The 12,717-nt window shown below is 39.2% G+C and overlaps 1 protein-coding gene across 1 annotated transcript; it reads left to right on the top strand.

The window, feature by feature from the left end:
- Nucleotides 1–400: 400 nt before the first annotated feature.
- LOC137258653 (dentin sialophosphoprotein-like) lies at nt 401–9,104 on the top strand. The gene is made up of 4 exons (XM_067796349.1): nt 401–445; nt 797–855; nt 7,031–7,379; nt 7,674–9,104. The coding sequence occupies exons 1-4, from the start codon at nt 401–403 to the stop codon at nt 9,102–9,104; spliced, it is 1,884 nt and encodes a 627-aa protein (XP_067652450.1).
- The last annotated feature ends 3,613 nt before the right edge of the window (nt 9,105–12,717 follow it).

Below are 12,717 nucleotides of genomic sequence, written 5' to 3'. Positions count from 1 at the left end.
AAAATAAGGTTTTTATGTTAATGTTTGTACAATGGAGTAATGTCATTATGTCATGGTCTGTTCAATATGTTCAAATTTCTAAAGAATATTCACTGGCAGGTGATTGTAGTGTTTCACTGAAACATGATTTTGCCCAATGTTACTTGTACTGTCAACTTGTGTCCCAGTTAGTTTCAAATTCAATTATCCTAACATAGTGCCAAATGGATGTATTTCTTGGTTTCCTGAAGATAGTTAACTTAAAATAGTCTTCTGTGTTGACTTACAGGTGTCTTGTCATCTCCAACAGTCCCACTTCCTCAGCTTTTACTGACACCATAGTAACAGATGGTGCCGTCTGTTGCCATGTTACTCATCACTGAATAATGTAGCCATGGCAACATTTGAATACCTACCAATAATGGCAATGAACCTGCGCGGTGCAGTTCAACTGGACCAATATGAAGTCAGAATTCTGAATACTGATTGACTGCTGATATGAAAGTTGAAACATGCCTGCTTTTCATTCATACTTGAAAAACATTTAAACAGGAGCAGAGTCAGGTGTCATTAATCTGACAGCAAATTGTTAGATTAACAAGGATGTCAGACTAAACAAATGAGACTAAATTACGTTTATTCAATTTGTTACCAACAAAAGCGTCAGATAAGGCCAATTGTCAGGTAAAGGGAGGTCAGATAAACGAGACTTGACTGTATGTGTGTCTACCACCATGCGCTAAATCAGGCTATGAAACTCCCCCCAAATTCAGCCAGACCATAGGGCTGGTTAGATGTAAACTTGTCCGACCATCAGGCAGATGAAGTTGAGAATCTGGCAGTCTGTGTTAAAAGTTGCCCATCCCAGGTGGTCAGGTAGGCAGGTATTTCGAATGCTGGTTAAATGTTTTCTTTTTTTTTGGCAAAGTGATTCTTTGGCACTAGCACATGTTCTCAGATTAGATATGAAGACTAAAGGCAATCTGTTTTAGATGGCAAGTAAGATTGTTACGTTGTCAAGATTTCACTGCGTTCTCGTAAAAGTAGTGTCACTAGAAATCTAGATTGATTTTCAGCATCGTTACCAAGTTTAGACTTTGGTTGAAGTAGTTGCACTTCTCTTTATTTAACATAACATTTGGCTGTATGAAAACTAGGCACTAAATACAGAGCTGTAGAACTTCAGATTTGTCAGAAAGAGGATTGTAAATTCCTCTGATGATGTGCTGTAGTCATGTGTGTGTATGTCTGGTACATCTTAATGACTGGTTACAGGAATCTTACTCTGTCCCTGAACCACGTTACTTTCTCATCCACCCACCCATTAATGCTAAAGTCCTAATCAAAGTATTTCAAGATTTCCTCAGGTTCTGAATCTCACATCTCACTGGGATCCTTTATGAGAAATCATTTGTTTATATCAAATAATATTTGTTTAGACACAATTTGTTTTGACGTAAACAAATTTTTCCTGCAGATTTCATTCAGGGCCGGTAGATTTTAAAGCCTGCAGGCCCTGATGGTCAGATGTCAAATAGAAGTATTGCAAACACTGAGTGAGTGTGTTCCCTGTATGACATGAAGTCTAATATTCATCACTGCTGCTCACAGGGGCCATTTGTGCAATACGTCAGGCCCTGTTTGGGGACCACTGGTACTGGGACCATTGAAGCAAAACAGCCAGAAAGCATGCATTATTGTCTTTGTTGTGTTGAAAACATGATTTCCTGGACCCATATATAATTATGACAAGTTTTGCAGTCCCAAACCCTTCAATGTATATCAGCTTCAAACAGGTAATTGAGACTTGTGTAATTAGTATCCCCAGACAGGTATTTGTTATTGTGTGAACCCATTATCCACAGAGAGGTATTTGTTACTGTGTGAACCCATTATCCACAGACAGATATTTGTTACCTGTGTGAACCCATTATCCACAGACAGGTATTTGTTACTGTGTGAACCCATTATCCACAGACAGGTATTTGTTACTGTGTGAATGCATTATCCACGGACAGGTATTTGTTACCTGTGTGAACCCATTATCCACAGACAGGTATTTGTTACTGTGTGAACCCATTATCCACAGACAGATATTTGTTACCTGTGTGAACCCATTATCCACAGACAGATATTTGTTACCTGTGTGAACCCATTATCCACAGACAGATATTTGTTACCTGTGTGAACCCATTATCCACATGGTGGTATTTGTTACCTGTGTGAACCCATTATCCACAGACAGGTATTTGTTACCTGTGTGAACCCATTATCCAAAGAGAGGTGTTTGTTACCTATGTGAACCAACTGATATCCCCAAACAGGTATTTGTTACCTGTTTACTCAGGAGAGGTATTTTTTACCTGTCAAAGCCGCCAATGATTGTGTTCCCTCTTTGAATGTTGGAGTAATTTTGTTCTCGGAGACTTAACTTGTCAGTTAAAAATATGCTTTCAGTGCCGTTGCACTGGATTGTTGCCATCATGTGTCATCATTGCCCACTCTATTTATATCTTCATGAACAAAGTGATCTCAAGTACTGCTGTTTGATATGTTGTTGTGTCCTTAGAAAGGCTGGGTCTTGACACTTGAGTTATTTTGAGTTTGAGAACATGTCAAACAAGTATGTACATAATGGCTGATCTGTATGATCCACTATATTGGCAGCAATGACTGAAAACTAAAGTGATTACCCTTTAGAGTTGCTTCTCTTTGTGTGCCAGGATCTTGTTATCATGGGGTCGAATTCAAGATTTGCCTTGATTGTTTCTCAGCTTCATTTAACCAGCATAGATACAAATTGTACAGGGAGGAGATTGTTTTGCTGTTAATGGGAACCTTACTTGCATGGTTTTACATCAACATGAAGGCGATGCATTCCTCCAAATTATATAGATTGGGTTGTAGGACTGGTGAGAGGCTCAAGCTCACTCACTTACTCACTGTCAGTATGTGCTCGGCCCATATCCGTAGAAAGTTTGTTGTTCAAGGTTGTATTGCTACAAGGCATATGGATATGGGGCCTGGAATATGAAGTGACAACCTGAGTACTCTGACCCCGACAAAACTGCTGTCTTACCTTAATCAGAGCAGGTTGGATCCCCACATAGGTACAATTGCTAGAATGTTGCTAGAAGTGGTGTAGAACCGTTTACTTGTCATGCCGAGTTCACTTCCCCAGATAAGTACATTGTGTGAAGCCCAGTTGTTACTTCTCTGCCATGATGGTGCTGGAACGTTGCTGGAACGTTGCTGGAACGTTGCTAAAACCTGCGGAACATGCTACTTATTCAGTCTTTGCTCAATCATTTCTTTGATCTCAGTGGAGATGGGGTAGCACAGTGGTTTAGGCGTTTGCTTATTATGCCAAAGACCCGGGTTTACTTTCTGACATGGGTACTATGTGTGCAGCCCATTTCTGATGTCCCCCACCTTGATATTGCTGGAATATTGCTAAACGCAGCATGGAACCATACTCACTTTGATCTCAGTGCTGTAGGTGATTGATACAGCGTGATACCAGCAAATAAATAACAGGCTGCCAGTTGACTGGCTGTTATGGCAACACAATCAGAACATATTGTGTCAAGCGTGACTCTGTAGAAACGATGTCCTAGTGTCATTAATGAGGAAAGTAATAATACTTGCTGTCAGCTTATGATAATCAATAGACACCTGTTGGATAAATCAATAAATGTGTGACATGATGTATCTTTGTTGTTCATCTCCAGCCTGCTTCATTTTTATAAAATAGATGTTTTTCATTTGAAAATGTTTTTAGGTTATTGGCTAAATCATTGTTTTATGTGTAAAATATAATTTTATCTCGGAAATTAATTATTCAACAGTTTTTAATTTGACTGCTAAATACCACACTTCAAATATTTTTTGTTGTACAGCACAGTTTCCCTTTATGTATCAGGTAAAACTACATGATCTATTGCAGTGAGAATTAATGAGAGATGGAAGACACGTTTTTGGATTATATTTTTAAACATGCATTCATATACTCATAGATATGCATTTAGAAATATAACCTATTACATACTTTTTGTTTGAGACAACAAAGATAACTGTAAATATACACTTGACCTTTGACAGTCAGTTAATTGATTCAGGAATTACAACATAATCGAAAGTGGAGTAGTGTTTTGGTATTTGGAAATGTCTTTAAATTTATCAGTGGAGGTATTAATTCTGTGAAGTATTGAAAAATGACAACACTCTTACATGAGTCTGAACATTGAGGTATGTTTACATTGAAGGAAGCAACTACAGTACCGTGTTCTTGCTGAAGTTCTCAATCTCCTCATTCAGTTGTCTCAGTGTTGATTGTCAATTGCATTTGTCACTGTCTACCATGGTGTCAGTTGTCAGTGTGTTGATTGTCACAGTCAATCATCATTGTCAAACATTCATGTGTAAGTCATCTGCATATACCCAGGGTACAAATATAACGCTAGTTGAATCTTTGTGCATTTAAACACAGCTAAAATGTCATTTGTAACTGTCAGCCATTGTTGTACTGACTGTCACAGTTAATCGCCATTGTCCATCATGCCTGTTTCAGACATGACTATCAATCACCAGTGTCAGTTGTCACAATCAGTCATCTGTCTGCTGTTGCAGTCAATCATGTGTCAGTTGTCACATGCAATCACCAGTGTCAGTTGCCACAGTCAATCATCTATGTCCATTGTTTCAGTCAATCATGTGTCAGGTGTCACAGGCAAACATGCCAGTTGTCACAGTCAATCATCAGTGTCAGTTGTTGCAGTCAACCAACTGTCTGTTGTCACCATCAATCATGTGTCAGTTGTCATAGCCAATCATCAGTGTCAGTTGTCACAGTCAGTTATTTGTATCTATTGCCAGCCAGTCACCCCTGAGTCTGTTTTCACTGTCAATCATACCTCTGTCAGCCGTCATGGTGTCAATCATCACATTGTCAATCACGCCCCCACATTCCCCCTGTCTTTGCTCACGCATCCATCTATCGTGGCTGCTGCTGTTTATTTCAGTGGCCACACTTCTCCCTTTTCTCATGAAATCATGTTATATGTCCTTCCTAAAGCCTTCATTCACAACACTTCAAATATACACACCCCTTTGGGAAGGAAGTGGCTTCAACTCCCCTGACAAGTGTCTTTGAGCTTGTGGATTGTTACTTACTGCTTGTAAATCTGTATTGCCAGGCTGGGAGCACTGGGTCTGGTATATAGATCCTGCATGCTGACTTGTAGTCCGGAAAGAATGGTTGAAATAAATATATTTTTGATTTATTTCACAGAAAATGCTAGTTGAACTCCATGTCTTTGTTATAGACTCCTATGGATTGTCTGTCTGAGTGCCACTTGTCATAATATTGATACATAAGTAGTTGGATGGGAGATGGTATTCACAGATCACTTGACTTCTGTATACAGTGAAACTATATTTATTTAGATCTCTTTGATATCATGTTTTTAATGCATTTTGTAAACCCAATAGGCAATAAATAATATTTCTTCATTGTGCCTTTTGTTTTGGTAATGCAGTTAATACTACACTAATTACATTATTCGGCATCTGGCAGGAAAACAGCAGAAATGTGTAAAGGGTGATACCTCTTAGTACTCTGCCTTTCACGTTTGAAAATAAGGACCAGTCGGCTGAGAATCAGCATAGGGCCAACCAGTCGGCCGAGAGTCAACATACTACGCCTGATTAGGGTATCCATGGTGAACCGTTGCATGCACACAAATGCACCTACTCTGCAAGTTCTTATATAAGAGGGGCAATGTTGCAGTTGTGGCCTGGTGGCTAGAGTGTTCAGTCACCATGCTGAAGACCCAGGTTCAATTCCCCACATGACGTGATGAGTGTGTGTGATGTCCATTGTGGTCATCTTGGTTAAAGTGACCCTAAACTAGCCCCACTCACTCCAATATCATTTCAGTAATACTGAGCCTCAGATGGACAATCATCCCATATCATCCATATTCAACGTAAGTGTGTGAAGAAGTCTTTATGTATTAGTTCCTTAATTTATGTCCATTATTAACGGCACTAGTTTACAGGGCAAAGGAACACTGTACAATACTGTGTGGACACTGGGTACAGTGTATGTATATATACATCATATATGAACTACATCATATAGTGCTGATGTACTAAGAACATATGACCCGTGTGAAACGAGGAGATGATCCAGGCAGCTGTGCTGTTTGGATTAGTGATTGTGTGGGCATGTGTTTGATATGACTACATTGGATTACAGTATCTGAGACACTGATTCAACGTTATCAGCAGGTGTTACTGAATACCACCGTCGTGCCACATTTTGACAACCATTCCCGTCCGGTATTCATTGGTATGAACTTAAGACTTCTCCGATCTCGAGATGTCAATACCAATTTGCAGAACAACGCCATCAAAACATAACCATGTCCACATGAACCTTAGAGCAAACCAATGCAACACCCATGATTGTTTTATCACTGGACGGTTTACATTTGTTGGAATGCAATATTCAGTGAATAATTTCAATTTCCAGTTTGCAGCATGTAAGACCAAAAATCATTTATTCTGGAATTTGTCGTAAACATGGAATTCTAGGCAACAGCTGGGTTTAGCATATGAATAGATAGCAAATCTGCCAGGGAAGTTAACGATTATGTTCTCTAAAATATATTTTTCATGGTCCATTATCTTTTAGAGTCTCAAGTCATATGTAGATAAATAAATGAAAGTTAGTAAAAAGTTTGGATTTAATTTGTAAGGTAACGGCATATGAAAGATTATACAAAGAATCATACATAGCTTGAATGTAAAAAATAGCAATGATTGTGTTTTTTTGTAGACATTTGTCTATACTGTTACCGAGTTTGTCCATACAGTTACCATGCGTTTAAAAATACCAATAATCAAGTTTTTTCAAATGTAATAAAGTAATAACAGTGAAGAATTCAAAACACAGTGACAAATCTGTCTTTAAGATCCTTTTTTAAAAAGATTAATTCCGTAGAGCTGCTGAAGTTGTCCTTGCTGTTAATTGTGTACATGGTAACAGTAAGGACGGTAAGAGTAAGGACAGCAACAGTAAGGTCGTTAACAGTAAGGACAGTAAGAGTAAGGACAGTAAGAGTAAGGACAGTAACAGTAAGGTCAGTAACAGTAAGGATGGTAAGAGTAAGGACGGTAAGAGTAAGGACAGTAAGAGTAAGGACAGTAAGAGTAAGGACAGTAACAGTAAGGACAGTAACAGTAAGGACGGTAAGAGTAAGGACGGTAAGAGTAAGGACAGTAACAGTAAGGATGGTAAGAGTAAGGACAGTAACAGTAAGGACAGTAACAGTAAGGACGGTAAGAGTAAGGACAGTAACAGTAAGGGTAGTAACAGTAAGGACGGTAAGAGTAAGGTCAGTAACAGTAAGGACAGTAACAGTAAGGTCGGTCACAGTAAGGTCAGTAACAGTAAGGACAGTAACAGTAAGGTCAGTAACAGTAAGGACGGTAGCAGTAAGGACAGTAACAGTAAGGACGGTAACAGTAAGGACAGTATCAGTAAGGGCGGTAAGAGTAAGGATAGTAACAGTAAGGGCGGTAGCAGTAAGGATAGTAACAGTAAGGACGGTAACAGTAAGGTCAGTAACAGTTAGGTCGGTAACAGTAAGGACAGTAACAGTAAGGTCAGTAACAGTAAGGTCGGTAAGAGTAAGGATAGTAACAGTAAGGATAGTAACAGTGAGGATAGTAACAGTAAGGACGGTAACAGTAAGGTCGATAACAGTAAGGACAGTAACAGTAAGGACAGTAACAGTGAGGTCGGTAAGAGTAAGGATAGTAACAGTAAGGGCGGTAGCAGTAAGGTCAGTAACAGTAAGGACAGTAACAGTAAGGACGGTAACAGTAAGGACAGTAACAGTGAGTTGGGTAAGAATAAGGATGGTAACAGTAAGGGCGGTAGCAGTAAGGTCAGTAACAGTAAGGACAGCAGCAGTAAGGACAGTAACAGTAAGGTCGGTAACAGTGAGGACAGTAACAGTAAAAGCGGTAGCAGTAAGGACAGTAGCAGTAAGGACAGTAACAGTAAGGACAGTAAAAGTAAGGTCGGTAAGAGTAGGGATAGTAACAGTAAGGGCGGTAGCAGTAAGGTCAGTAACAGTAAGGACAGTAACAGTAAGGACGGTAACAGTAAGGTCGGTAACAGTAAGGATAGTAACAGTAAGGACAGTAACAGTAAGGACGGTAACAGTAAGGTCGGTAACAGTAAGGACAGTAACAGTAAGGACAGTAACAGTGAGGTCGGTAACAGTAAGGATAGTAACAGTAAGGGCGGTAGCAGTAAGGTCAATAACAGTAAGGACAGTAACAGTAAGGACGGTAACAGTAAGGTCGGTAACAGTAAGGATAGTAACAGTAAGGTCAGTAACAGTAAGGTCGGTAACAGTAAGGATAGTAACAGTGAGGATAGTAACAGTAAGGACAGTAACAGTAAGGTCGGTAAGAGTAAGGATAGTAACAGTAAGGGCGGTAGCAGTAAGGTCAGTAACAGTAAGGACAGTAACATTCAGGTCGGTAACAGTAAGGACAGGAACAGTAAGGGCGGTAGCAGTAAGGACCGTGACAGTAAGATCGGTAACATTAAGGATAGTAACAGTAAGGTCAGTAACAGTAAGGATCGTGACAGTAAGTTTGGTAACAGTAAGGATAGTAACAGTAAGGGCGGTAGCAGTAAGGATAGTAACAGTAAGGGCGGTAGCAGTAAGGACAGTAACGGTAAGGACGGTAACAGTAAGGACAGTAACAGTAAGGTCGGTAACAGTAAGGATAGTAACAGTAAGGGCGGTAGCAGTAAGGATAGTAACGGTAAGGGCGGTAGCAGTAAGGATAGTAACAGTAAGGGCGGTAGCAGTAAGGACAGTAACGGTAAGGACGGTAACAGTAAGGTCAGTAACAGTAAGGTCGGTAACAGTAAGGATAGTAACAGTAAGGGCGGTAGCAGTAAGGATAGTAACGGTAAGGACGGTAACAGTAAGGTCGGTAACAGTAAGGACGGTAACAGTAAGGACGGTAACAGTAAGGACAGTAACAGCAAGGACAGTAACAGTAAGGGCCAGTTTAAGAAATTATTCAAGAATTGATGAATGCTCCCTTCAAATACCTAAAGGCACATGTTAACAGGGACTAAAGAACGAATTAGTTTACATGCAAATTGATCTTTTTCATAAATCAACTCTCATTTACGTGAGATCAAAATATGACTAAGTGTTCAGAGGACACAAAACATGTTACATGCCATTTTAAAGATATGAAGTGGAAGGTTGAGGAGAGCAAGTGGCTTTACTACCTAACCTGGGGATGTATCATTTTTAAATTGTTTTTCCTTCTGGTAACAATAAGGACATTTTGTCTGTGGGACAGGTGTAAGTGAGGATAAAATCTTAAAAATAAATAAGATTCCAATTTCAGTGTATTTTTCACTTTATGGCAGTATAATCATTCAAGAAAACCTGCATTATTAAACAGTTCCTGTTAACTCATATCTAAGAAATGATGAGAAAAAATATGAAAACTCACCTTGGTACAAGCAATTTTCAGCAAAATGGCACCATAAAACATCTCTAAAATATTAAAATAGCACACAAAGTTGGTATTTACATCTAATGCAATTTTCAGTGGTGTTTTTAATATCAAAACTTTATAGAGTCGTAAACATAAACATTTACGGCTCTTTACCCGAAACATATCGCACTGAAATGCAACTGGCTGTTGGTTTTGGGAGAACGGACGAAGGAGTTGCATTGACTTCAGGGTACAAATTGTCATGGTCCTCACGCCAGATACCTGCAATACTGGTAACTTACTGGTCGGTACTTGTTACTATAATGTAACGCCATATATATACCTCCTCCCGATGTTAACTACTTGACAAATCCTCATAAAAACCGAATTTGTATGAGCTAATAATAAACTGTGTGTGTCTCGATTTTTGGTGTCAAGGTAAAACTGTACATGACAATTCGGAAAAATATCTTGTGTATTACTGACAACTGTTATGTCTGTTCGTGAGTAGCAATAATTTGAGTAGCCGTTTCTATCCCAAAGTCAGTACCCGCACCATTACCGGAAGTGTCAAATTGCCCAGTATTTGGGAGTATACTGACTTTGTAAAGTACAACTTCTAATACACTTTGGTGTCTCAATTGGGAGGGTGGATTCCAGCAGACAATGTGTTTCCAACACTTTTTAGTGTATGTTTAAGAAATGCAAAGTCCCTTTCTATTTCGGAGGTGCATACATATTTAAACCTGTTAAAATGTTACCGTGTAAATAACTGATGGACTGATTATTTATGATATTGCATACATTTTGTTCATCTATTACAATATTAATCTGAATAGCCTTTAGCCTCAGTTTACTGTTTTATGGAAAAGGCTTAAACTTACTGCATTCTGTGTAGTACGTTAGAGGTGCAGTGTTGACAGATGAGGTTTGGTGCAAAGTGTCACGCGTTTAGACACTAATATTAATAAATATGCACGACAAATATTAAACCCAATCAGAGACTGGATCACACAGAGACTGGAACACAAGAAAAACCAACACCTTACTGAACACCACCTCTTTTCCTTGCACATGTAAATACCAATAGTCACCAAAACATATTATCAGTTTCCTGAAGCTGAATGTAGATATCCAAACAATGTACTTGAATACCTCTGAACCAATACAAACTTTAGTCATGTTTGTAATCACATTTATACATAGTATTTGTATAATTTGGATAAATACATAAAACATCTTCATCTGATCACAGTTCCACCAGATGTGTTACCAGATTACATGCGGCAGTGTATCTCGCTACACAGTATGAAAAAAACATACTGTGGCGTGACCATGCATTTTACGTACTGTAGAATGAAGAACTAATGGACCGAAGGACACAAGGGCCGAGAAGTGACAAGTCAACAGAGCTGAAGGAAAAAGCCAAAAGGGCCGAGGTGACAATCAATTGGGCCGTGACAAAAAGTCTAAAGGGAACTATGCCGAACAGAAAAGGGTTTAGAAAGGTTTTACATTATTTATTGACACACATAGCATTAAAATATAATATCATCATAGTATCAATAAGATAGTATTGGCGGTAATGACCAGACATGTAGCCAAATTTCATGTGAAGGCAATACATACAGTTCATAATTTACTTAACACAAGGGCGGTGGGGTAGCCTAGTGGTTAAAGCGTTCGCTCGTCACGCCGAAGACCCGCGTTCGATTCCCCACATGGGTACAATGTGTGAAGCCCATTTTCTGGTGTCCCCCGCCGTGATATTGCTGGAATATTGCTAAAAGTGGCGTAAAACTAAAACTCACTCACTTAACACAAGCTTTCATTATTAACAATTAATTTATGTAAGTTCATGCGTTCATAATTTATATAAATTCATTCGTTCATGATGTATACAAGTTCCTGATTTAGAGAACTCGTTCATACACAACTTCATTCAATTATAATTTACACTACTTCATTCTTCATTCATAATGATATGTCGGACTTTGCAGACTTGAGTTGCGGTCTTCCTGACCTATAACAACCTATAACCTAAAACAACCTATAACCTATAACAACCTATAACCTATAACCTATAACAACAAAGATGATTGATCTAATTAAGAATCAATTCTATCCGTTAACATCTTCAAACAACAATTAAAGAGGTTCAATTAACAATTTAACTAACTTCTAATGAGGCATCAATCAATATGATGTACTACTCACCTCTTACTTGGACAGAAACAAGATTGCCTGCCTGTTCTGAGTGGCTATGGTTATGTTTAACTTAGATTTGGATTAAAAAAACTTACAACAACAACACCAAAAACAAAAAACAACAACAACCAAAACAAACATCTCATCCGGAATAGTCATGTTCAAATTCCAGCTAAAAACCACATCAACCATCACTATTTTACTATGTAATTTATCAAAATGTTATTTTTCGGCCATTTCTTCGGTCTTTTTGACTTTTCATTTCGGTCTATTTGACATTTAGCCTCTGCCCTTTGGACCTTTTTTCGGTCCTTTTGATACAACCCGTAATATTGCACATGTCATGCGCCACTGTACTGATTTAGCCCCAGGCTTCAAATATCGGTAGGTGGGTGCCGATTCAAGCAACTGACAATGCATGGTGACTGTCAACAAACGAACTGTATATTGTTCTTGTAGTCCATGGTATCGGGGACCACCTGCAGGATCATACAGAACTCTTGTAGTCCATGGTATCGGGGACCACCTGCAGGATCATACAGAGTTCTTGTAGTCCATGGTATCGTGGACCACCTGCAGGATCATACAGAGTTCTTGTAGTCCATGGTATCGGGGACTACCTGCAGGATCATACAGAGTTCTTGTAGTCCATGGTATCGGGGACCACCTGCAGGATCATACAGAGCTCTTGTAGTCCATGGTATCGGGGACCACCTGCAGGATCATACAGAGTTCTTGTAGTCCATGGTATCGTGGACCACCTGCAGGATCATACAGAGTTCTTGTAGTCCATGGTATCGGGGACTACCTGCAGGATCATACAGGGTTCTTGTAGTCCATGGTATCGTGGACCATCTGCTGGATCATACAGTGTTCTTGTGCCAATTTTCCAGGATATGCCCATGGTATCATGGACCATCCGGAGGAAAATAGAGTGTTCTTGTGTCAATCTTGTGGTATCTATGATACCATCCGGAGGAAAAT

This window comes from Haliotis asinina, chromosome 12, assembly GCF_037392515.1.
Source record: "Haliotis asinina isolate JCU_RB_2024 chromosome 12, JCU_Hal_asi_v2, whole genome shotgun sequence".
Lineage (NCBI taxonomy): Eukaryota > Metazoa > Mollusca > Gastropoda > Lepetellida > Haliotidae > Haliotis > Haliotis asinina.
The sequence above is the reverse complement of the archived record's forward strand: the minus strand, read 5'-3'. Positions and strand labels throughout refer to the sequence as shown.